This window comes from Sipha flava, unplaced genomic scaffold (assembly GCF_003268045.1).
Source record: "Sipha flava isolate LNK unplaced genomic scaffold, YSA_version1 65_pilon_pilon, whole genome shotgun sequence".
NCBI lineage: Eukaryota > Metazoa > Arthropoda > Insecta > Hemiptera > Aphididae > Sipha > Sipha flava.
This window is the reverse complement of record NW_020273605.1, coordinates 2,214,836-2,242,198: the sequence shown is the minus strand read 5'-3', so window position 1 is coordinate 2,242,198 and position 27,363 is coordinate 2,214,836. Positions and strand designations below refer to the sequence as shown.

Here is a 27,363-nt window from a genome sequence, read left to right as displayed (position 1 = left end):
CCGCGCGATGCCGCTGCGGCCGTGCGCCACGCGCGTTTGATCGTCCAGCGCCTGGACCGCGCGGTTTCGTCATGACGTCTTACCTGTCGCCGAGGGACATCGTGGGCGGTGGCGCGGGCAGCGTGAGCACGTCGCCCGGCAGTTGCACCGAAGCGCTCAGCGAGAACTCAACGTCGAGCGCGGCCATCGTGGCCGCCGCCGCCGCCGCCGCCGCAGCCGCCACCGCGGGTGGCTCCGTCACCGTGGCCGACTTCCTGCAGACCAAGCGCAACATGTCGTTCACCTCGGATCAGGTGACGTGCATGTGCGAGGCCCTCCAGCAGTCCGGCGACGTGGACAAGCTGGCCCGGTTCCTATGGTTTCTGCCGCCCAGCGAGCTGCTCCGAGGCCAGGAGACTGTGCTCCGGGCCAGGGCCCTGGTAGCCTTCCATCGGTAAGCACCGTAATAATAACTTTGTGCGTTGTTATCGTGTTGCACACACGCTGTCCACCACGCGTTCAGGTACCGCAGAACACCAGGATTCGTTACGGAAATTGTTTTGTGTACCGCGGTCGTAGTAAACGGGACAACGGGGGTGGGAGGGCACGATTAGCGGCTCGGGTATTGTGTACGGAATACGAAATCCCTACTTGCTTCGTTTCTGCATTCGAAGACCCTAGTGCGATTTATGGGCATAACAACACTATTTAATATCGACCGATAAAAAATACGAATATGCCATTTTCACAACATAATAATGTAGGTATTTCATGTATCTTTTTATCTCTACGCCGCCGTATCATCTCACCGTAACTGTCTTACAGTAAATATCTATTGCCTTTTCACATTTTTTATTTATTATTTCGACACATTCTTCCCGTCATTTAACGTGCAAAAAAAAAATAATAATATCACATCGAATAACAATAATCATGATTTATATAATACACTGTACAGCTCGAATGTTTATGCTTTATTACGTGTATCTTTTCGCGTAAATTCGATTCATGAGGTATAGATTTGTGAACAGTAAACCTAATTACATTTCACATTGTCTCTCAAGATATATTTCAAATACTCAGCTGTATGTATGTATATACATGGTTCTATCAAAATAAACAGGCATATTATTATTATTTTCAGTTTTGTCAACTTAAATGATTTAAAATACCGTTGATTCGTTCATTTTACTTGATCTTATGAAATACAATCTTCAAGTCTCGAACATTATAGAATCTTATACAAATTCTATATAAATGTATACACTGTAGATTTACATCAATATCGTTTTTGGTTATGTAGATATATTTTTTTGAACAGATTTGTTTTTTTACAAATCGCTTATTTTTTTTTTTTTTTTTTTTTTTTTTTTTTTTTTTAACTTTTTTTTTTTTTAACAAATTTTTTTTTTTTTTTTTTTTTTTTTTGAAGTAATTGTTTCACTGCAACATTTAAAATCAATGCATCATTATTTAATCGGTTTTAATGCTTGATAAATTAAATTTTCATTTGAATATATATATTTTTGTTTATTTTTACATAAATCTACCATATTGAATAATACTTAATGTAGTTTAATAATTAGTTTTATTCAAATGAATAAATAAGTGTTAATAGATTTATAAACGTGTTTTGATAAACTTTTTGTAATCACTAACATCCGAGATTTACTAATAGCTAATAAACGATTAATTTTAAAAAAAACAATTGTATCTACGTAACGATATTTTTTAATGTTATATATTATTTTACTATTCTCTTATTCCCTGACAAATCGTTAAATCGTTAATAGATCAATGAAAAAGCACGTTAAAATAGTTACTATATTTATTTCTATGAAATATACCATCAATTTTTTTTATTTTACTTTTTTTTTTTTTGAGATGTAGAAAAATGAACACAAAAAGTATGTAGAAAAAATTACGATTGTCTTATTACAATAATGTCTTAAGTTTAAGATTCAGATACCGACGAGTGATAATAAATTCCGTCACCGCCAACAACGATGGCACGAACAGACAATGCGGTGCTGTGATGGTACAAAAATACTTTATTTACTTATGTTTTACAACTATATTAATAATACATTTCGGTTATTACTAAAATATTAATAAAATCAGTGTCCATGCAGTTTAAAGTCGACACAATTTATTTTTATAATTGGTCGATACCGGATATAAACCGTACCAGTCAAGGAATTTTGGACGGTAAAATAGTGTGTGAATAAGATTGTACCTACGACGTTTATTTGTTTATGCGTCTATACTTGTACACACAGTCAGCACGTAATATTTTGTTGTCCTGTACATTTTATTTTATTTATTTTTACTTATCACGTACCACTATACTGTGTCACCATATATGATGTATTGAGGCTGGTTGCGAATTACCCGCGGATTAGTTTAAAACACTATTTATTGAATCATATGTTTTACTTTTACTTTGTGTTGTAAAAATGTACATTTACATAATATAGTATTTTAGGTCGAACGTCGATTGTAAATTATAAAAAAAATATTTTTTGGATTTTTAAATACCATATAATAAAACCATAAGGTTTCGATAGTTTTCAACCACAATAATGGTTCACAATTCTCATAACCGCGAATATAGAATACCTATTTTTTTCCAATTTAAACATTTACAAAATTAAAATTTTATTTCGTTCAATGGGAGATTGAATATTTTTATATTAAAAACATCACCGCGCGCGTTGTCGCGTTAACAGATAAAAAAAAATGATATGTACGTTTAGCAAACCGTTTTCTATACAACACACTGATACAACTAATATTTTAGCTAATATTTAAGTAGAAATCAACTTATTTTTCCTGGAATAAAACAGCGTATTATCTATACTACTTTAATGATTACGATATTCTTATAATTCTTGAGAATTGAGTACGTAATATTTTAGAGGTATTGCATAAGATTTATATAATAATTTTCATGACACAATTATAAACTGTATATAAAGTAGTCCTTATTTATTATTAAGACGCATTAGATAAATATGCAAATTGCATTGTTATTAAACCTATTTTATAAAAAAAAAAAAAAAAAAATCCGTCTTCACACATACAAGTAACTAATATTATATGTACATCACGTGTAACTATAAAACATATAACATTTTATATGTTTATATAAATAATATTTGCGTGATTTGTACAAGTCGCGAGTCTTTTAGATACACCGTTTATTTATTTATATACCTCCACTATAGTTTGGACGTGTACGACTCCACTTCCCAAAATCAATTATTGTTTACATTTTGTCCGTCTAATATACATATAATATACGCACAAATTTTCGTATATATTTTATTGTTTTCGTTTAAACACATTCAAAAATTTCCGTTACCATTCAAACCCGTCGTTTTTATTATTATTATTATTATTTTTTTTTTTTATAAACACGATACTTAATATTATGCACTCGAACTTATTGTTGGTCATAAAACGATATCCTTTTTTCTGCTTACTCGGAATAAACCTTATTCATTTTCTTTCAAAACGACCCTCTTAGTAGAAATAATGCATTTATAGCCTGTAAAGAAGTCACCAATCATGAACATTTAGAACCATAGAAAAACTCCACAAACTAAATATTCAATTTTTATTTTAATGTTTCATAAGCATAAACATTAAATTACCTACATATTTTACAAAATTAATTTTTGCTTATAATATTTATTCGATACATAACTATGACATTTTCATTTGTTTTTTTAAATTTACTTAAATATAACATAATTTTTTTTTCAACTTAATATAATAATTATATAAATAATATATATATTATACTATATTATAATTATTATAGTTTAGATTTTTTAGCTTATGAAAAGTTTACGAAAACCTTAAAAACTATTTTCACTTCTCTAATGAATATTAAAAAAATATTATTTTGATACAAATGCCTATAGCAGTGGTTCTCAAACTTTTTTGTCCGCAAAACCCTTATGCTTTCATAAAAATTTACTGAGCCCCGAAAATCAGAAATTTATATTCAAGACAACAATAATTATTAATATTTCATATTAAGAAAAACACAGTTCAAAATTTCATTTTTTTTTTTAAAGTTCAGATATTTCATTTACTGTGAAAACTTTGGTCATTTTACGTTGTATTAACGTTGTATTATTAAATTTACTTAATTTAATTTTGTGAAAATACCAGCCAAGTTATGAAGTCATAATAACCAAATTTTATCAGAAGTCTTACTTGTAAATAAAACGTATAACTCGTTGCGCAATTCAGGTAATCATACCAGTGTTTTTCCTCAATAACTAAGATATATAATAATATTTAAATTTAGATAATTAATATATGCCCACGGACGCTCTAGACTTCTTCCGCAGAGCCTTAGGGTTCCGCGGAGCACAGTTTGAGAACTGCTGGCCTATAGCTTTCTCGCTCTAAATATAATGAAAAATAGTGCTCGTACAATTTTTGAACGTTACAATAATTACTATTTTTACTCGAAATTGATCGTTGATTTATTCGAATACACTAAAGAAATATTAACTTAACTACTTTTTACCATAACTATTAAAGTGACTTATCCATTTGGAATGTAAACAAAATGTTAATAGGTGCATAATTTTGCACTGCACTGTTTGGTTATACAATACTAATTATTGTTTTGATTATTATTTGTCCAAAAATTTGAAAATTTATTTATTTATGAAAATTAATATGATTAAGTGTACTATCGGTATGAAATATCACAATCATAATATTATTATTATGTATTGTACAAGACAATTTTTGTCTAGACTATTCCATAAGATATCAGACGAATTGCATACTAATGAAGTATGCAGAATGTATGTTATATTTATAGGGACAAAATTGTATTACAGTTTACACTAGAACTTTGCTATTTGCTATTTATCTTTGTTTAATTCATTACAATACGTGTCAGGTTAATATTTTTTATTCAATGCCAAAGTTTTTATATTACGTGTGAATTTTTTTCAACAACGGAAACGTGAATGCGTTCACATAAGCGTGCGCCCGCGCGTGTACGCACACACACACACACACACACACACACACACACACACACACACACACATATACACGCATACACGTACACAAATACATGAAAACAACGCATGCACGCACTTACACATCGTACGCACAAATATATTTCCTTGTCGGACATCGCACTTTTTTTTTATTTATTTTTTTAATATTCAATTCTCACGTTTTTTCCTTTTCGCTGAAGTAAATGTTTTTGTCGATAAGCAGTATTAGGCCACCTTTTGTGCATGAACGGAATAAAATTTAAAAAAAAAAAAACCTGAAGACATATTACTAAATTATGCGTTATGTGCGAAATTGTACAAAAAAAAATGTTTGGCAAACAATTTAACGTAATTTAAATAATAAACATTATAATAACCGGAACTGCACTTACGTCGTGTGTATATATTTTACTTAAATTATAATAAGAATTATGTTAATTCTCAACAGCGTTTAGTGTACGAACAAAATACCGGATGAAGTGAGGGACGATATGTGTAAAGATCAAGACAACTGCGCAAAAGATCCGCAAGTAAAATCGAAAGGGCGTTGGAAAGAAAAGAAATGAAGAAATTATTAGGATACTACCTACCTATATTATAATAACATAGTAGAATACCTGGAGTAAGATAACGACTCGATATGTTTTGCTATTGAGCTGTTCGATAAAGGGGAACTCCCCGTATCTACAGGGCCAGTTCGAATGGAATGCATTGTACATAGGTATATACATTTATTCGTACATGGAAACAAATTGTAAGGATAATAAAAATACTGGTTTTTAAAATCTCGTGTGACATAATTTGGTGTAAAACGAGTTGTTATTCGAATGTGGTCAGTTCTTATTACCTATACCCATTTATAAATACAGACCTATATGAGTATTAAGTTTAAGTATTATATAAGTAATATTTTATTAAAATCAGTGTACCTATGTATAATATATATTGATATAAGTATTATAAAATGTATAACATTATACACTATATTAAAAACGCTGATTTGAAACTGAATTTGTTCTAATTAATATTCTGATTGCGTCGTACATGAAATTATTATATTTATTCGTAATTGAGAATCTTGCTTAGATTTTCGAGACAATTGATTGAATCAGCTACCAAATACTTTTAATGAATTACTGGCATTCAGACACAGATAAATAATATAATATTTTTTAGAGACGTGGTATTACGCATCATGCCATATTATCAACCCAGTACATGACACACAACGAAGTTCAAAATCTAATCGCATCCATGCAATATGACTCACGCAATTTCTGATGAATTATCTCACGTGTAATACGTACATGGTCGGCAGGTATATAAAAATATGAATTTGTCGAAAAATCATTGAACAAATTGACCATAAAATATGTGCATATTACATAGGTATATAAATGAAACAGAACCCAGTACAGATATTACAAATTAGCTATTCGACGTTACTATTAAAACAGCGGACGAACAGGACTCGAGTATAATATTACCAAGTCCTCGCAATCACTGTTAAACAATATAGGAGAATATTTAAAAAAAAAATTCGTCTTATTAATAAATCCGACCAACAACAGTACCAATTTTCACTCGTAAGTACCCCGTACCATTGATCACTCCAATAATCGAGTGTCTACGCGTCTGTTACGCGTTAATGCAATTCAACTGTAATCGGTTGTACACTGACCATGTCTTAATATGCATATATATATAATATCATCGCGATAAATAGCGAAACGAAACGTGCGGTTTGTCGCGAACGATAAAACACAATGAAATAATATCTTCGACGGCGACAACCCAAGCACGCGGTACACATAATACATGTAACAATACATCGCATACACATTGTTCGTCGGGAACGCGTGTACATTATCAGTGAATATAATGTTTCAAACCGCTGGGCAGCCGTATAGTGATGAATGCACGTGGTTATCTTAGGCGTAACTTAAATTTCTAAAAATCCGGTCCAAGATACGTTTAAAAAAAAAAAAAACAAAAACTACTTCTTGTTACGCGAAAAACGTGTGGAGACGTAGTGGGTAGGTTATTTTTTGCGTAACGTGACGAGTGTCGAAAGGATCCGTTTCGCAATTTAATAGAAAACGACCGCGGACGGGCTCTGGCTTATCCAAAGTCTCTCCGCGCTTACGTCTGTTTTACAACACAATTGTCATATAACTGTTGTTATTGTTATGCGTGTATTGACTTGTGTTGCGCTTGATTCGATTTGTGCAGGAACGCGTTCCACGAGCTGTACGCCATACTGGAGAGTCAGAGTTTCGACTCGAGACATCACGTGCAGCTACAGCAGCTATGGTTCAAAGCGCACTACCTGGAAGCCGAGAAGATCCGCGGCCGTTCGCTGGGCGCCGTGGACAAGTACCGGCTGCGCAAGAAGTACCCGTTACCCAAGACCATCTGGGACGGCGAGGAGACCGTGTACTGTTTCAAGGAGAAGTCTAGGAATGCCCTCAAGGACTGTTACCTGAAGAACAGATACCCAACGCCGGACGAGAAACGCGACTTGGCCCGGCGGACGGGCTTGACGCTCACGCAGGTCAGCAACTGGTTCAAGAACCGACGGCAACGCGACCGGACGCCCCAGCAACACAGGTTAGACGATCGGTTTTTTTAAAAAATTTTATTGCCACTCGAAACTCTTGCACCCGGTTAAGGTCATCGCGCGCCGGCTACGAGTCGGTAACGTTATTACCGGAATTTGTTTTCACGCGCGTTTCTACAAATCCGATTAGAAAATCGGAAAAGAATCGTCCGATCGATAAACCGTTTATCCTATCATGTTTGTCCGTAAACCGAACGTATCCAACACTGCAAACGTGTAATATCTAATCGACTGCAATCAGATAAATGTTTTTTTTTTTTTTATCGTAAATAGGATTCATATTGAACAACAAAAATTACGCACTGTTGTGTAGTATTTCTTACCTTTACCTTACATTTTTTTCTACTGTTAAATAAAACATCGATTTTTACGTTGTAAACAATATCAGCAATTATAGAAACTTTAGTATTATACCATATACTTATTTCACCTTACTACAACAATGTGCGGCAACTAAACATCCTAATATAAAAAAAAATACGAATTTGTCAACTTGTAAAAAACATTATACCTATATTTATCTACATGTAATTTTTGGTTTTTTTTTAAATTTTTATTATTATTTTTTTTTTCCATGAATCACGGAATAATGGTAAAACGAGTGTCTGCGACGAATTGTCTCGTCAGTAGTTTTTATTATTATCAAAACTATTATGAAAACATCCAAATAAAACGTTTTCTGATAACAAAAATAAGTTATCGTAGAGGAAATAAAAATATAAATAGATAGTTGCAGAAAATACGAATAATATTATTTCTTTATATCAAGGTTATACGAATGAATGTTTTTCAAAGTGTCTATACGGACATCCATCAATAGAACCAACTCGATATTTTGTTCCTTATTTTGTTTACACAAATTCTTCTCTTTTCCCAGTACACATACAACGATAAAGTAATATTTCTCATAGTAAAATTAACCTTCTATTCTAGCATTCGATTAACTATTAAATTGAATTCGTTTAAGTAGTATTACATGATTTTTAAGTGATCGTATAATATTTTATTTTTACTACTTATTTCAAAAGGAATTCTGATATTTATAGCTAACCGAAAATCCCTACGATATTTTATAACTTATTCGTTTTACCCTAAATCGCTGTATTTCAAAAACATTGACAAAACCGATTAGTTAACTTGTCAATTGTATAGCACATGTGTAGCATAAAAATTGACAAGGGCCAGTCCTAAATGGGATATCATAAAACCAGACTTTTTCCAAAATTCCTTCTGAAAGAGTCTCATTAATTGATGCCATGCACAAAACCAGGCCTAGTTTTAAAATGTCTGGCAAATGAAATATGTTTTCGTAGTATATTTTAAAACCGTGTGTTTTTTCGTTATTGTGTGTGTATGTACCGAAATCGAGAAAAATAAAAAATAAAAGAGAAACTCTAAAAACATAATTAAATTCAAACATTATAAATTACAATAAAAGGTTTAAATATAATAATACTCCGTTTGGTCGAATTGATTATATCGCATTTTACGTATTGTTACGTAATATTTATCTAACGCAAAAAGACTAGCAACGTGGTAATACGTGTACCGATCGGAGACGTGTATAATTTCGGTGGTCGAAGGGCTCAGATAGATTTTTAAGTGCCGATATTATATTGTGTACGCGCACTGCACAATAATGAACAGAAAACAAAAATAACAACAACAATCCGTGGAAACGTAAACACGACGGAAAAGAAATGAAATAAAAATCTTCGAAAATATTATCGTCGTCGTCGTCGGTGGTGGTAGCGGCGGTATAAACAGTTCCATAAAGAAAATCACGCCGTCATGTTTGCCATTAAACTCGTGCGAGTGAGGAAGAGAGAGGTGGGTGAACGACGGTGGCGAGTCTGACGGCGGTCAAGTTCGGTAGTGGTATACGGGCTACCGGTACCAAATTTACGATGTTGTGTGTACATTTGAGCATATGTGTGTGTGTGTAATGCACTCGGTGTCCAAAAATTAACGAGAGAGGTGACCGTGAGAGGGAGAGAGTGAGATAGAAAAGAGAATGAGAGAGAAAGAAAACTGTGAGAGATGAGAGAAAGAGAGACAAGGAGAGAAATATAAAAGTACCATACACACCGCGTCCCTTTCGGCGGAACACGTGTTTGCTAATCACACATTCTTGTATTTCGGCGTCCGTGACAAATTACCCTGCTCCAGCCTCATCCCCCGTCGTCACCACCGTCACCGCCACCGCCACCACCACCGCTACCTCCGCCACCACCGCCTGCGCATCGCGCAACGCCGCTGCATACGTGGTGACCCCGTACGGGTCTTCTAATCACGTTAGTTACCGGATTTGCCGCGTTCAAACATCTCGTCGATCCCCCGCGCGCCCCGAACCCCACTGCAGCAGTCCGACCGGGCGCGCGCGTACCTGCGTCCGTCACAAAGACCCGGCAGACGCACGTCGCGATAATAACACGTATTGCGTTCATCGCCACCGCCTCTCCGCCCCTCGACGTTTATTACGTGTTATTGTTGTTGCACCTACCGACGACATGTCGTGTATACTGTACGGGGCTCCGTGGCCGTCGAGCGACGCGTCGGGACGGGACTAAAACACGCGGCGACGGTACGCGGCCGCGGATCCCGACCCTTCGGCCGCCCCGGGGGACACGCCCATCCGGACGGAGGATTAACGGCGACGCGATTCGACGCGCGCGCCGCGTAATTGAAAAGCTCCTCTCGTCCTCGCCGCCCGCGGGGCCCGCTTGATTCGCTCCGGGTGCAGGTGCGCACGCGTTCGCCTGCTGCTGCCGCGGAACAGGACCTGCGCGTGTTGTGCTCGCGACGCACTCGTTCGGATCGTCCTTATCGCTATCGTTCGTTCGCGTCCATCGCTAGCGCGCGGCACCACCCGGAACCGTACATTTCACTCAATACATTATATCGTGTTTACGAAATGGGATCGCATTACGATAAAATAATTGTCTCATAAATAACCAACCATACCGCGTCCGTTTAGCGGAATACTGATCCGTAATACCACTTCGATTCGTGCTACTCGTATGAATATCGTAGGCACACTGGATGCCCGTACGGTTATCGTTCTACACCATTCGTTTAATGGTCGAAACCACGGGATTCAATATCGTTTTATTGTTTCGATTTAAACGTACAGTGTTTGCTGCACGTCTCCTAAAATCCCTGGACACGCATATCGTTCGGTTCGAAACGCGTATCTCGATGAGGGTCCACGAAAACGAGAGGGACGTGCTCGATCCCTGCGCGTATCGTACCAATTACAACCGACAAGCGTGTTTTCAGTCCGCACCGCGACGGCCAGTGACTGCGGAGTTTACCATCCGACTACACGAACCGAATGGTGTTGAAAACCCACGACTGTCCATTCATCACTCTCCCCCTCCCCCCCGAAACTCATAATCGGATTCCGACTGTGTTCCCCGCACGTTCCTTGTACATGTACAATTATACGGTATAGTTATTCACACCAGACACGGTCGCAATTCGAACGCGTAACACGTTTTATACGTAACAGATTTACTGACTTATCGGTGGTTAGACGAGATCTGTCGACCGCTTGGTGAACAAATGTTACACCGATTTACTAGTCGGATAGTCGATTACGGCCGTAAACGATTCTCGATTGCTATATGTTTCATTTGATTGCCTACCCCACACCGCGAAATCAAAAATTATTTTTTTAATATGAACTAATCAATATGGATCGAGGGTTGGGGGCGGCCCAGAACAATGTTGCTGAGTGCAATCCAAGGAAACAAATTTTAAGGGATTTCTAAGCCAGCCCCGGGACATTTTAAAATTGAAATATCCTAGTAAAAGAAAAAAAAAATTAGTTCTTTCAAAAACGGACCATCGATATGATACGGAAACCTGTTATGGAAATAAAAGTTTGTTTTTGCCGCCGTTACGAATCACATAGAGAATATTGTACCGAATAATGGAGTTTTTTCTGATCACCCGCACTTCCGTCTTGTACGGTTTTCGTATCATTGTTTAATATAACATTGACACGTTATACATACAAGCGTAGTATTAACACGTCATAATACACTATCGCAATCGACGTGACGCGCCGCAGTCACCGTTGTTTTTAAGTTCCATAAACGTTTCCGCGAAAATCGTTTTTACGCAGTTTTTCCGCCCGGGCAACGCACGTGCAACAATCGGGATACCACCGGTAGAGGTGCATAAAATGGTTTATATTATTATTATCATTATTATTGTATGCTCGAGAAACGTAAACAAATCGCTCTCGACTTCTCCCACTACGTGACAGGTAGACTAGTATAGTGCACGCGAACACATAACGTCATCGACGACTGCCGACGCGTACCTATATACGTATAATGTTATGTTAATTGCATTTTTAATCCGTTCGATTGTCCAGCACATGCTTTCTGCGTATGGGCATCATTGCCGTTCGTGTGTACACATCAGATCACCGAAGTGCCATAACTAGAGCCCGGATTTATACGCATTTGCATGTTTGTACTAAGTGTACAATGCACGTCCATGGAGGTCTAAAATGTCCACGATTCATATCACATCGAATTTAAACACCAAATTCTGTATTGCATATCTTGCATATTTGTTCATAAGTGCATATAACTGCATATCAATGCGTATTAACTGTTTTAATTTACAGTAAAATTTGTAATCGCCTCGAATAGACCACGAATAGACATGATAGGTGTCAAGTTTCAAAAATAATATTTTAAAATATTTGTATTTTTTTTAAAAGTTTTCTATTAGTTTTTTGAGAGTAGGTAACTTCAAATGATCAAAAATATTTTTTTTAGTTTTTTTTTTTTTTTATTTGTATTCTCGTTTCTAAGTTTCCTAAAAGTTTTAGATTGATTTAAATTATTTGAAATATAAAGCATTGGATAGTATTATTTTTTTTTTTTTTTTTGATAGAACATTTATAATTTTATTTGGTATAAGTGTGGTTTAAAAAACACATTTTATGAAGTGTAACATAATGCATATAATTGCATATTTAGCCACTTTTTCTTTGCATATTTGCATCATATTTGACACTTTTTAAATACATATAAATCCGGGCTCTAGCCATTACCATTTGCGTTCAACGCGTGCGTGGTACGAACGAATGCAATTTTAGTTGTTGATTCGGAGAAAATACGTACAAACATAAAAATGTTTGATGTTCGGAGCTAAATGTTTTTTTCCCTCTCCGGCAAACAAAATTACGATTCTTTACAACTTAAAATGCGAGTATACCAATCTAAGCGGAAATTAAACAAACCTCCAACCTAATCCAATGTGTAACGGAAGCACCGTTAACTTATCTGTAATATGGTGCTCGAGGTCAATACTTCTGTTCGCCCTCGCTCCAAGTCCCTAGACTCGACCTGAAGTTTACGCAATTTTCCAAGAGTTCCGTTGTACATTCAATTTTGGTACCGGGCAGTTGAACACCCTAAAACTCTTGCTCTTTCCTAAGCGTGGGCGTAACTATAAAATAATATTATATAAATAAGATGCAAGATTTAAGTGACCATATGTTTCCTGCTAAATCGAAATTTCGAAACAAGAATATCGAACTTAAGTCAATTTTCCGATCTTTTGTGTGTGTATATTTTTCGTGATGATGCTATTCCCTCTTTGGTAATCTCTCAGAAATAGGGAGACGCTACGCTTCGTATTTTATCACGGCTTTGAACATACACTTACCACAATTAAGTATATGGACCTATGTAGCGAAGGATTTCCTAGTACGCCAAAGCTTCATGGTTAAAATTTGCAACAAATTATTTTACTGGTACCAAAACGTATTGTCAGGGACGGATTGGCAATTATTTTCGGCCCAGGAAATATGAAACAAACCGGCCCATGAACCACAAATTAAACTATTTTACCCCTCCCCCTCCCAAAAAAATGCTTTATTTTGCATTAATTTCAAAATTTGTTTAGTTTCACCCCTAAATTAGTAAAATCTACAATAACTTTACTATAATTATAGCTATAATAGTTTTGGATAAGTCACATGATTAATCAGTTCCAACTTGAACTTGAAGTTTGATTTTAATGCATCTTTAAATATATATTTATTTTTTTAATGATTTTTATTTATTTTATAAAATAAAACTTCTTTTTGGTAATTATATAATAATATAGAGTGGCCCATCGGAAAGATTCCTGATTTCCCGATAGGCCAATCCGCCCCTGCGTATTGTTTACATTCATAGTTTGTAAATCTATTGAAATGTGCACTTATGTTGTCGAAATCGCATCATATACATATTAATAAGGAAAAAGTTAACGTAGATTAGGTTAAGTCAGTATAGATTATAGTGTTTTTTAATTTTTTTTTTTAAAGAGGTGGGGTGCGCAGCATTGTGCTTAGATATGCAAAACGTATAATCTTAATCAAGTATCCAAGTCATTTACGATACCATGGTAGCGTATATTTATTTATTTATATAATTTATATTCAACGGGAAAACGCCCTTTTAATGTAAAGGTAATAAACTATATATATAATATCATAGGCGTGCGCACGGGGTATGCAGTGTATGCCGCTGCATAGTCTGCGGCTTCATGTGAGGGGCCCATATTTATTATTACGTTAAGAAACTTTAAATTTAATTACCGCCACAGGAAATTTAAATCAATTAAAGCTTGATAGTAATGATATTTCAATGTTGAAGGAAAAATTTAATTTGAATACTACATTTGAGTCTGAAATTAAGCTCATTACAAATATGTCTGATAGAACTTCTATTAGAGGGTCATCAACTAAAACAATTGTAGTATGGCTGAATAGGTTATCAGAAAACAATATTTTCAAACTTCAATAAAGCTTTAACACAATTTGCAACAATATCTGTGACAAGCTGCTCGTGTGAGAGGGACATTTCCAAATTGTCTATTGTAAAGTCTAAATTTAGAAACACTGTTACAAGAACGTCTTGATTCACTGATGTTAATATTTATCGAGCAAAAGATAGCATCAGAAATCAATATTGAAGATGTAATAGATGAATTCAAAGCATGTGTGCCGATAAAAAGAAGACTTGAACTTTAGATTTTAAGTACTCTCCATAAAATAACAACATTATAAATATGTTAAAATTATTCAAAAGCATTCAATATAGTACATACTTGATCTTAAATAAATAATAAATTTTTTTTTAATAAATATAAATCAAATTTCAAACTACTTATTTCTACAGTGCATTGTTTAATATTCTACTGTAAAAATATGTGTGATTTTAGATTCTAAGGGAAGTAAAGAAGCTAAGTAGTATATATGCAAAAACTTAGATTGTGACTTGAATCTTATATGCGTTAAAAAAAAATGCAAATACATTAAGGGAAGATTAGAAAATTTATTTGTGAGGGGCCTTATATTTCTTATTGCATAACCTGAGAATAAAGTTTGCGCACGCCTGTGTATAATATATATATAGTATATAATATACTATAGTAACAGATAGGTTGTTACAATTTATTGTTGAACGTTCATCAATATCTAGTTGTGTGTACTTAATTAGTTTACAAACATGGTTATCGCAAAAACGTATGAAATAAAATTGAAATAATAACATTTATACTACAACCTACAATAATACAATGTGCGATACGCATCATAATACTGGTATGCGGTCGCCGGTTTGTTGAACCTGTACTGTACGTAGGATTGTGTGGCTGACACATTGCATTCTGATTGATAATAAATATTTATCGTTTACCCGAAAAATATCCGTAAACACCAGAAACCGATAAACCGATGGTGTAACGATATCGATTCTTTCGGCCGTACATTGTTGTTTGTTTTTACGTTTTCCCTTGTGCACATGTACAATATGTGTTTTCGAACGATCATCATAGGCCGTACGTGTTCATGATTTTCTTTACGTAATTTTCTTGGTGTAACGGTGCTGTACAACAATCCGGTGAATACAATCGTATCCGAGATGAGAACTGCACCTTTAATTATTATTAATTTATCTTATGGACATGATGTATTCGGTTTTGCACGGTTCGGCTCGTGTGCTGCAGTTAAACAAGATGCACACATTTTGCATTGCATACAAGGTCACTATACCGCTGTGTTTACCAAACGCGATCGCAGTCCACTATTGCTGTTCGCGTTAATTTTTTCCCTTCACCTTCGCGTTCAGACCGGTCCACTGATTATTTTCAATTTTTTATACATACATTTTTATATCAGCTCACTCGAATTCCTTCGCGTGAAGTAATCGGGTGCGTTGTATACTGCTATAGACATTATACGTGCGGAGAGTAAGTCGGAACGCAAACGAATAATAATAGTACGTGTCAATAATATTATATGTATTGTATTCAATACAAGCCGTAATGCGTCGAAACGTTCGACGTGAACTAGATCAGTGGTCTTCAACCTTTCGACCCACGACCCACTTTTCTTACCAAACATTTTTCGCGATCCATGTCGATTTCGTTAGCCATGAAACCAAATAAAAAAGTCGAAATTGCTTAATGTATGCCATTGTAAAAGTGAATAAAATTATATTATATATATATATTTTTCTAGGTATCTAGTCAATATTTAATTTTTAAATTTTTAACAGAAGACTTATCGCAACCCAATCTTAAAGCATACGCGAACCAAAATTGTGTCGTGACCCACCAGTTGATGACCACTGAACTAGATCATAGCGTGCGTCGAATCTGCAAAACCCCGAAAAAATTTAAAAAACTTAAAAATACATCGATACTTTTCGAAAACCGTTCATCTCATGGGCCTCGAGGCCCATGTGTGTGATTGCATATCGTTCAAACCAATGTCGTTAGCTCATCTCAATCAGGCCCATTGTAAGATATTTTCTTCCCAAAGCGAACATTTTAATACTACTCTTAAGATACTAAATTTAATAGTTACATACAAAATATTGCGATTAAAATTTTTTTATAAATGTATTGATTCGATTGATTTAAGTTGCTGTTTTTTTTAGAAATTTAATATTACAATTTGTTGCTTCAATTTTTTTAAAATGTTATGCTGCCCTAAAGCAACGCATGGCTTGCTTGTACTCTAGCGATGGGACTGATCTCAATGTGTGCGTGTGTGTATTTGTTTTTCTTTAGTTCATCGACTATTATTTTTCGGTATTCAACACATAATAATGCGTGTCTTAATATCAACAACTATTAATGTACATGTTTGAAAAACATCGTTGGATGATGTACTACTGCAATCGAGAATGCAGTTATTTAAGGAACATGTACTTACCTCAACATTTTGTCCATTCCAAAAAAAAATTAAATCATTTTCTTAATTTAAACAAATATATTTGAAATAATAATTCAATTAGGGATCGTATCCGAATAATATTGAAAAATAATAATTCATTGCTTGTTTGGGTGTAAACAAAAAAAAATTACATTGCTCTATTGAAAATTATCGGACATTTTTGCCACGTTAAGCACTAGCTGAATCTGGCGTGTTTGATATATATATATATATATTTTAGAATTATTCTTGTGTCGATTTTCAGTTGTGTACGCTTGTAGTGTCGAGTGAAATTAAAAATACAAGTATATACCTATAAATAATATAATCCGCGAAAAAACGACACATACTTTGACCTGCGGGTGACACAAAACATACAAAATAACAAACAAATTGTACTTTGCATAATATTATTATATTAGGCTTACGACAATAAATAAAAAAATATGTACTTGAACAATATGGAATTTCGGTCTGGAATAGTTGTTCGAAATTTATGACGAAATATTACTACACGTGTAATATACGAGTACGTATCTAATTACATTAATATAAACTGCCGCGCGTATATAAGATGGAAATATCTACAATATTGTTTATTCGACAATTTTGTACATACTATATAAAATATTACGTGGATTTATATCTTCGCACGTTTTCGTAGTGTAATATGAACACACTTTTATTAATAATGTATAAATGTATATCAATACAAAACGAACCCGTGCCGTGAAAATTGGGTTCGCAAATTGTATATTGCGCACAAGCCCCAGGCCTCGTACTTTGTTATGGGTTCCCAAAAGTTCCAGTGACTGACATAAAAATATCAATGTATAATTTATTTGAATGAAACCAATGTTATTTACTGACTTTACCAATATCCTTCGCCCCACGTCCTTATAAGTTATTGCATTATGTTCTCATATTTAAGTCATATTATAAAAACTATAAAAAAAAGAAAATGACATAAAAATAACGTGTACTAATTGTTTTAAAAATAAATATAATATCTATTTTCTTTTGGTATAATATGTTTTTAATGATTATGTATTCTAGTAAACCAGTAGTTTTTACCCAATAACAAATTCTAAGCATTATTTACAATAATATAGGTAAACTATAACAATGTTAAATTGTTTAACATTCCTTCCTCTTTTGGTTTAACAGTTTACAGTAAGCCATTTGTTTAAATAACAAGCCATCATTTTTATCCAGGCGTTAGATATTTTATTAAAACTTTTAAATTTAGTAGATCCCCCATCTAAAAACGTAATTCTTTCGGCCACTATCGAAAAACGTAAACAACGAAGGACCTCGATGTTTTGATTTGCGAGTAGTTATGGTAACGAGTGTAATGCGTAAAAGTGCCTACACGCGTGCGTGTTTATATTATTGACACGTAGATTTCGGATATGTCATTCATAATAATATTGTTTTTATTTTCGTGCCGAATGCGTACGCGTTCCGCATACGTTTACAGTAAAACACAACGCGATACCGCGATCAATGTTTACGAATCGTATTTCGGTCGTCCGCACGGATCCGCGGTACCTACCGGGGTAGGAATTGTGGTATCCTTAGCTATCGCGATGTCGGTTCCGCGGTTAGTATCGACGGACGCGCCTGTGGTTCGCGGTGCAACGCTGCAGCGAGACGCAACCACCGCCAATGCACACGGTTATGCAATCGAGTTGCACACGCGTATTGGTTTCAAAAACGCATGCGGCAGCGTTTGACGCGGGGCGGTCGTGACAAACACAAGGGACCAGCCTTATAATACGGCCCAATGAAAGTAATTGAAAAAATACATAGAAAGCGAGAAAATTGAACCATTTTTTAATAATAATTATTAATTGAACCGTTGATTGATTTTGTTTCGTACACATTATCGTACATCAAAGTTTCTTTTACGGCCTGTGAAATCGAAATTCAAAATAGTTTTGATTGCATTTGATTAAAGGTACGATTCTCCGCAGAATCCAGACGCGGATGGAGGGAGGGCATTCGTTTTATTTACACGCGGGCCCAAATTAGTGTAGTTGCGGCACTACAGTACTGGAAAGCATATTTCAAACCCTGAACAAAGTGTTCAAATCTTCCCTTTACTAAAACTTTACTAAACAATACATAAGTATATAATTGTTCAACTGCAGGTACTACCTGTAGGATTTTCCTCAAGTCCCCTTTCGAATACCTAACCTGTCCACCGTATGTGCGTATTAAATTATTTTTCAACGCATGCAATCGTTCAATCGATTTAATTATTCAAATAAAACGCGTTCGTAAAGCCATGGGGTGCCCCCGGACCCTTGATAGTTTTCAAGGGCTGACCGTTAGACAAACGTCGTTCACCACGCCACTGCACAACGGCTGTCGACGGTACGTTTTCCGATCGACATGCGCCGCCACCGGGTCTGCATGCGCGCGTTCCGCGATCGGAAAACCGTGTGACCTTGCGCCGTCAAAAATCTTCGTTTTTTTGTCATTCGTATATCGATCGTATTAATCCGTGTAACTCGCGCAAGTAACAGTACGGTTTTAATGCCCGTTCAACAGCAGGAACTTGGAAGGTCGTTTTAAGTACTGCTTTATTGTTAGTATTATTAATGATTTATTTTGTTCAACGTATGCGCTTTAACACGTTGACATTACACAACATTAATACCGACTAACAATGACCCTGCCACTCGGTAGACACCTGAATAACTATCGGCAAATGCGTTAAACGGAGTTACAAAAATGTGGACCTCTTAATTAACCCGGGACCGCGACGATTTTAAACAAATTGCTGGGGCCAACAATTTGTGTCTCTCTCGTGTACCGCACACCCGGCCAGTCTGAAGGCTGTCATGTTAAGGACTTATACCACTTTTAATACTTATAATTCTTATAATACATATATATATATATATATATATATGTGTTTGTGTGTGTATACTGTACGTGTACTACACGCTCATGCCTCTTCGTGTCGTGTACGCAATGCGATCTGAAAAAATATCAACGACCAAGACGTGTTTGTAATTCGAATGATATATTGTATCATTATTATTATTATTATTATTATCATTATTTATTAATATATATCGTGTTTTCGGCCAGTCCGGGTTATTCGTTTTAATGTACTTTGACACATTTACAGTACCATGCAATGTAAGCTGGCGTACGGTCGCGCTTCGTAATTGCCCAGACCGTTTGGATCGTTCTCGTGCAAGACACGCACAGAGTAGGAGGCAGCGTTTCTTAATTGGGGGGAGGGGGTCACGAACACCTAGACGAGAGGTCATATCGATCAGAAATAATTTAACGTTGATGTAAAACAACAACATTTTATTTACAATAAAAATAAAAACTAAATACATAACGGTAACGACAACGATTTAGTTCATTATATAATTACACTATTGACTACTTGTCCATAGTTGGTAAAATAAAAAGTATAAATCAATGTGATGTTTGTGATTTTTATATTTAAAAGTTTGTTTAGTCGTGAATCGACATTGGAATTAACATAGAACTAGAATATTTATAATGATACATACAGTACATTTAAGACTTAGAAAAATAAATAAGTAAAATTTAAGACCGTAATTTGAGCAATTTATGAAAAAATAAGTAAAACGCTTATAATTAACATTAAACATATATTTTTCATTTGAATATCTTTAAATTAATTCTTTTATATTTATAATAATGTCTTTATGTGTATCTTATAAAGCCCAAGGGGGAGGGAGATCGATAGCCATGCCGCCCTCTCCATAAATCCACCTCTGGATGCACCAAGTGGCGTGCTCAGCAATAAATCGCAGTAAACTATTGTATTATTGTGATTGCATCAGATCAAAATCGAGTTAGGCGTTTGAAACAGTTTATTGATATTCGGCCATCGCCACGCTCGATTTAACGCTCTTTTTTCCTTTCTTCCGTAAGAAGGTAATCGAACAGAATAGAGTTATGACCGTGTGACATACATTTATAGTTATTCGCAGAAATCGAATGCCTGCGTGTGATATAATATTGTGGTCTGATGCATCGTACACGAATAATATTATATTATATCGATAACGGATTGGTGTATTTGTTGTAGTGATGGATGATTCTTGGAAATTAATCTTGATCTTTTATAAGATCAAACCACGGAGATCAATAACAAAATTGATTCATCGCACGAAAAAGATCGATTCAGATCACCCATCACTAGTTTTTTTGTAGCAGCCGACGGATACCCGTCGACAAAAGGTCCGGATATCTGTCTTGTATGCCGTTCGTGATCGTCACACTTAAAAACACGTGATTAGCCCGAAAATAATGTTACGCCATAGAACTTGAATAATTTCTGTACGGAAAATAGTAATATTCCACGTACGGTGTGTAATGTTTAATTTTTATTTTCAATAGTGTATGTAACTAATCCAACGTGCATTTTAACTATCGAATCATCTGTTGTGTTAATGTGATTAACAATAATCAAGTATTTTTTTCCCTGCGCGTAGCACAATTTCAATGTCAAACAATAAACGAATGCATAACTCGTTTCGCGTTTATGCGATAATTACTTAAATTCCCAACACCTCGACCTAAACTCAATTATAAAATGCTTCCATACATATTCAAACAATAAAAACTATGTCATACAATTATTATATTTTTTTTTTTCAAATTATAATATACGAATAAATGTAAATGACCTAATATTTCAAAAACAATTTTGTAAAATTCGCTAGGTATATCGATAATTGTTTTCAACAAATACCTATAATTATGATTAAAAAAAATACACTTTTAGGATATAGTTTATAATATAAATATAAATACACTTTTAACATTATAGTTAGGAAGAAGTAGAATAATTTGCGGTGAAAAATTTCTCTCTCAAAAAAAAAAAAGTAATAAAATAGTTGTAAATGCTAGTTAAAATCACTGGTGTGTATGTGTGTGTGTAAGCCTACTCTATAAACATTTAGAGTCGATTTTTGTGCACATGGGTATGACATTTTAGGGTCCACAGTTTTATATACAGTCATAAAATTAAATACCTAAAACGGTTTGAATTATATTAATTTCCTTTTTTTATGATTTTCTGCCCTTCGAATATAACGTTCAAGTTATGATACAAGGTTGCTGTGTAGTCCGAAGGGGCGAGAGAAATATATTTCATGTTTTACTGACTTAAAAAACTCAATTCCTGTAAATGATTTTTTCGATCAACCATTATGGCTATTGAGTATAATAGGAGTATGCAAATATTTTTCATTTTTTAAAAAATTATTTATACAAATTGGCGTATGGAAAAAATAGATAACTGTAAACCATTATATTTGTATAGTACAAAATTTAGCATTTAATTAGTATATACCGAATATTTAATAACTCGGCTGGTATTACTAATTATACAACCTTATATAGGTACTGTATGCTCGTACGTTTAAAGTAATATTTTAAAACGAATTAGTTTCAGTATTTCATATTCGTAGGCACTTGAGTAATATTAAGTATAATAATCACTTAAGTAGGGAACAAATACTTGTAAGTGTGTTCAACGTAATGTATATAAAAAAAAAAAAATAATAATGTAAATGGTTTTCGATTAATAATATAAAAATGTTCCGACGCACATATTGTACGTATATACTAATATTTTATACGACGGTTATAGAATTGTCGTTTGCTGCGATTCACCACAACACGAATACAAGTATAACGATGTCTTTTATAAAACGCTCCACGCAGCGGTCCCGTTATCGTTTTAATCCCGAAAATGTAAAAATACCGGTTTTTCAATTTGTCTCTATCCAAACGCATGTACACGTAAAGTTAAAAAGATGTGTCAGGAAGAAACTGCAGGGTGCTGAACATTCGTCACGTGCTCCTTGTTTCGCTGCAACCCAGAAATAAACAATTATTCATTATTGAGTACATTTTACTCGTAATATTTCACAGTATTTTTAAGTAACCGCAGTGACCATTATTGTACTCAAAAAAAAAAAAAAAAAAGATTTTTAAAAAAATTTTGCTTGCCCGAAAGAAGTGTTGATAACACTTTTTTTGTATACATTTCCAAAATATTTTGCTGTGTGTTCGTCAAGATATTTTCATTTGGCGCATGAGTAAATAGTTTGAAAACCATAGTGAGTGTATGTTGTCGGAACGTGTTGGTTATGATATGAGAATATACACATTTAAAAATGCATTTTATAATTCTTAACAGGATTCAATTAAGTAAAATAAGTATCTTCGACTGCAAATATTTGAACGGAATATTCGAAACATTGCAAACACAATGCACACGTAAATCATAAACGTTATAACCGTCGTTGGTCGAGAAGATCATTGTTTAAAAAATTAATATTTTCTATTACTTTTAGTAAGAGACAAGAATTTAAATAAATAAAAATAAAAAAAATATATAATAAAAATATTATATGGGCTATACTCGCAGTATGTATTTTCTTTGGGATACCAACAGAGTACACATATCCATTAATGATTAATCATTATTTACTATTAATGATTGAGTGTTTTTTTTTCAAATTTTTTATTACGCTAATAACCGAGCTAACTCTTAGTAAAACTAGATTTTAAGTACTAGAGTTGGGTTCAAAAAACGATTACAGTTAAACTGCATATTCGTACTTGGCCACATAGGAATGGATCATCGTTATTTATGTTATATTTTTAGTAGTCTTAAATGGTTAATCACAAAAAATTGCACACAAGTACAATACTTTAATTTAAAATAGGTCATTGATAGGATTGGCCCCGGAAAAATGTTGGCCCTTTCAATCTTCTTTTTTTTCCAACTCATTTTATAAGTTATCATCTTTGAAAAATTAATATATAATAATTACTACTCGTGCGCAAATTATGTTTTTAATTACTTATGTAAATTGTGCTATAGCTTTCGAAGTTCATCATTTTGAAAAATTCCCCTCTCTATCAACTTTCTACTGTCCACCCCTGTTCAATATAATAATAAATAAGCATCGTCGGTTTGATAAGCAAAAGCTCGTTTAATAATAATTTAATCAAAAAAGTCCTAATTAACTAAAAATTATTATTCGGAAACGTAGATAAATAATGTATTTATTATATTATTTATTAAATCAAGTTCAATTGAATTGAATTGAATAGCACTAGCGATTAATCACATAAAGTTGGATAAAATTGTCCATCTTATGAAATACAACATAACGTTATTTATATTATTTTATTTTAAATTGTAAATTAAACTTTCACGTACATAAAGGAATTGTGTTTTTAAAATAATTTCAATGTAATATTGAATATTCTAGAAAAGCGTTTCTCAACCTGTGGTGCGCGCCCTCCCTCAAGGGAGCTGTGCATTTTTTTAAAAATCAACGAAACATGAAAACGTTATTTTTGATACTTTATATTTAATCAAGACATTATTAAGTCACAATTAATTGGAAATAAGCAGCAAACCCTCTCAGTAGTTTGTATCTGCTTAATAATAATTAATTTAAAATTTAATATTTAAGAAAGTAAATTTAATATAATTTATTTTAATAATTTTAAACTATAGTAATATTTTTTGCCAAACAAATAAATTCATTAAGTATTCAAAACAACTTCATTGATTTTCATTTTATCATATTTATCTAATAACCAAGAATGAAGACATGAATAATATGATTAAATAAATGAACGCAGATAATTAACGCTAAACCATCAAAAGCGATGGAACATGATTGTTAACATGTTAAGGCACAAAAGCGAACTAGTTCGTAGAATAATAAAAAGGAAATTGAAAGTAAGAGAGACCATGGACGTCCGAGAACTTAGTTCATCGATAAAATGATCCCCAATGCAGGACTGTCAATCTACCTGGAACTAAAGAGGTTAGCTAGAAATAGGAAAGAGTGGAGAGCTCGTGACCGACTGCGAAATCAATCATAGGGTTGAATATAAAAAGAAAAGAAAGATACATATATGAAACATAATTAAATATTATTATGGTGCCCCCCCTTGGTTGTAACAGTATAAAATAGTATGAAATGGAACATTTACCTCAAAAGGTTGAGAACCCTTATTCTAGACCGTAAAATTACGGATAATAATTTATTCGATGGGTTATATTTCATACAGAAAACCAAGCCTGTGCGAGTGAATAAGTTAAAAGTTAAGTTAATTTAACTTATTTCATTGCTGGTAAATTAACTTAACTAATTTCCTTACAGTTTAACTTGAAATTAACGTATTATTTTTTCATTTATCCCAATTAAGAAAATTTCGATTTTCAAGACCAGAAAAATATTTTTGTAAAATAATGCATTTGATAACAAGTTCATGAAATTTAGATTATTATTTAATATTAAGTTTTAAATTAAAAAATAAAAGTTTCGATGAATTTTTAGATAAGAATATAATTTATATCACGGTATTCACTAATAATAAACGATATTCACTAGAAATCCCACCGGCCGATCTCGAGAAAAGTAATTCACCGTTTTAAGACTATTGAGTAAAAATAGGCATGCCGACCATAAATTACATTACCATTATCAGGAAAAGTGGCGTAAATTTATATTACTTAAATCGGTATATATTATCATTGATTATTGAATATAATTATTATTAAAATTATTCCTTAATCAATGATATTATTAAATATTATTGAATAAGAGAAGAAATTCAATAGTTGATCAACATTTTGAGATGACTTTTATATAGATACATATTCTTTTATTGATATTCAATAGGTATTTTTATTAACCATGGGCAGCATGGTACTGTTTTATTTGTTTTGATTTTAATAAAGTTAAATAATATTATATATTTATTATAATATTTTGTATCTACTGTATACATTTATTGTCTGTATAATTTTATAGTTACATTTTCAGCTGCAGTAATTATTTTTAATTTTTATACTGTTATTGAAAATTAAAAATAATAGTTACTTTTTTTTAATTTATATTTATCATATGTGATTTGAATGAAAAAGTAATAAAAAAAAAACCATACATTAATTACCGTAAATCTGAAATATGAGCGCTTAAAAACAATCTCAATGAAGAAATGTATATTTTCTACTCTAATTAGGGTTGAAAAATATTATAAAAAATATTCTTAAATAAGATTTTTATGCATTTTAATTTTCATTATCATTAATGTTAATTAAGATCTGTTGTAATTTTTAATATATATCACTTATATCAGCACTTATTGTAAATATTTTTTTTTTTTTTTTGTAATTAACTTTACATATTAATTGAAGTTAAGTTAACGGTATTTTTTAACTTAATTTTTAATTTAATTGATTTAATTCTCATGTAAATTACCTTAATTGTTAATTTAATTAAACATAAACACAATTAACTTGACTTAACTGAGTTAAAAAAATCATTAACTTGCTCAGCCTTGCAGAAAATTTTTCACTTGAACCATTTATTTTGGTTGTCATTTAATTTTGATAATAACAAATAGTACATCATATTTCATATACAATAACCGAAAAAACATAACAAAAATAATAATAAACACTCACCAAGTTCTTAAAAAATAAGTGTGGAAGTGTATCACATACCAATAACACTATAAATGATAAATAATGTGTTAATACAGGGCCGCGCTAACCAGTTGTGCAAGGAATTAAAAAAACAAGGGCGACTTCATAAATCAAATCTCAGAAAAAATTATCATAATAATAATTTATTGTAAACATAATGTAAAACATGTATTAAACAATAACTAAAAATAATTATAATAATATTTTTGAAGTTTAACAAAACTCTGGATGGTGCTCGGATAAGAAATTTTTAAGTGGGTAGGGGAGCAGCAAATTTATTTGTACAACGTGGTCGGCCAAATAGGTCAAATAGGGACTGCGTTTATGTATTTTCTTCTGTCTGCAAAATTAATCATTTTGTTGATGTAAAAAAGGTTTATTTAAATGGTTTATAATATTGCATATCAAATAATCAAACTCTTCAACGTAATCCGATTGCTTCGCGTATTTTGCTCCGTCTCTCGATGGATGTTTTAACATTTAACGATGGATATTATGAGACATAAATTATTTGTTAATTAGTTTTTTTTTTTAACAGTGACCTGCTGAGTATTGGGAGTTCAGACAGCAGGAACTATGAAATGGCTGACATGCACAACGTTAAGTCAATGTGTTATCAAAGTGTGACCACGTCTGCCAGCGGTGGCAAAATGAGTTCTGCGGCTGCGGCGGCTGCGGTGCTGAAATCCGCCACGGCCACCGTTGTGGCCGGATACTCGGCGTCCGACGCGGAAATGTACCCGTCCGATTATCCTCCTCACCACCTCCATCACCACAACCACCATCATCCCCATCAACACCATTACAGCAACAACAACAACAACAGTAATATCAACAACCATAATCTCAGTCATCTCTATCACAATCACCATCACCAACTGCTTCATCCTACACCACAGACTTCGGCCGCGTCACATTCATAATAGTTGTATATTAGTAATAATTATATAAGTATTTGAAAATA

At 33.5% G+C, this 27,363-nt stretch overlaps 1 protein-coding gene across 1 annotated transcript; it reads left to right on the top strand.

Moving 5' to 3' along the window:
* On the top strand, nt 1-27,363 carry LOC112691685 (homeobox protein six1-like). Its single transcript, XM_025566036.1, has 3 exons — nt 1-433; nt 7,248-7,625; nt 26,938-27,363. The coding sequence occupies exons 1-3, from the start codon at nt 72-74 to the stop codon at nt 27,320-27,322; spliced, it is 1,125 nt and encodes a 374-aa protein (XP_025421821.1). The 5' UTR covers nt 1-71; the 3' UTR covers nt 27,323-27,363.

Coding starts and splice junctions, on each gene's coding strand:
- LOC112691685 (XM_025566036.1), top strand. CDS start 72: ATGACGTCTTACCTGTCGCCGAGGGACATCGTGGGCGGTGGCGCGGGC. Junction 434..7,247: donor GCCCTGGTAGCCTTCCATCG/GTAAGCACCGTA, acceptor CGATTTGTGCAG/GAACGCGTTCCACGAGCTGT. Junction 7,626..26,937: donor CGGACGCCCCAGCAACACAG/GTTAGACGATCG, acceptor TTTTTTTAACAG/TGACCTGCTGAGTATTGGGA.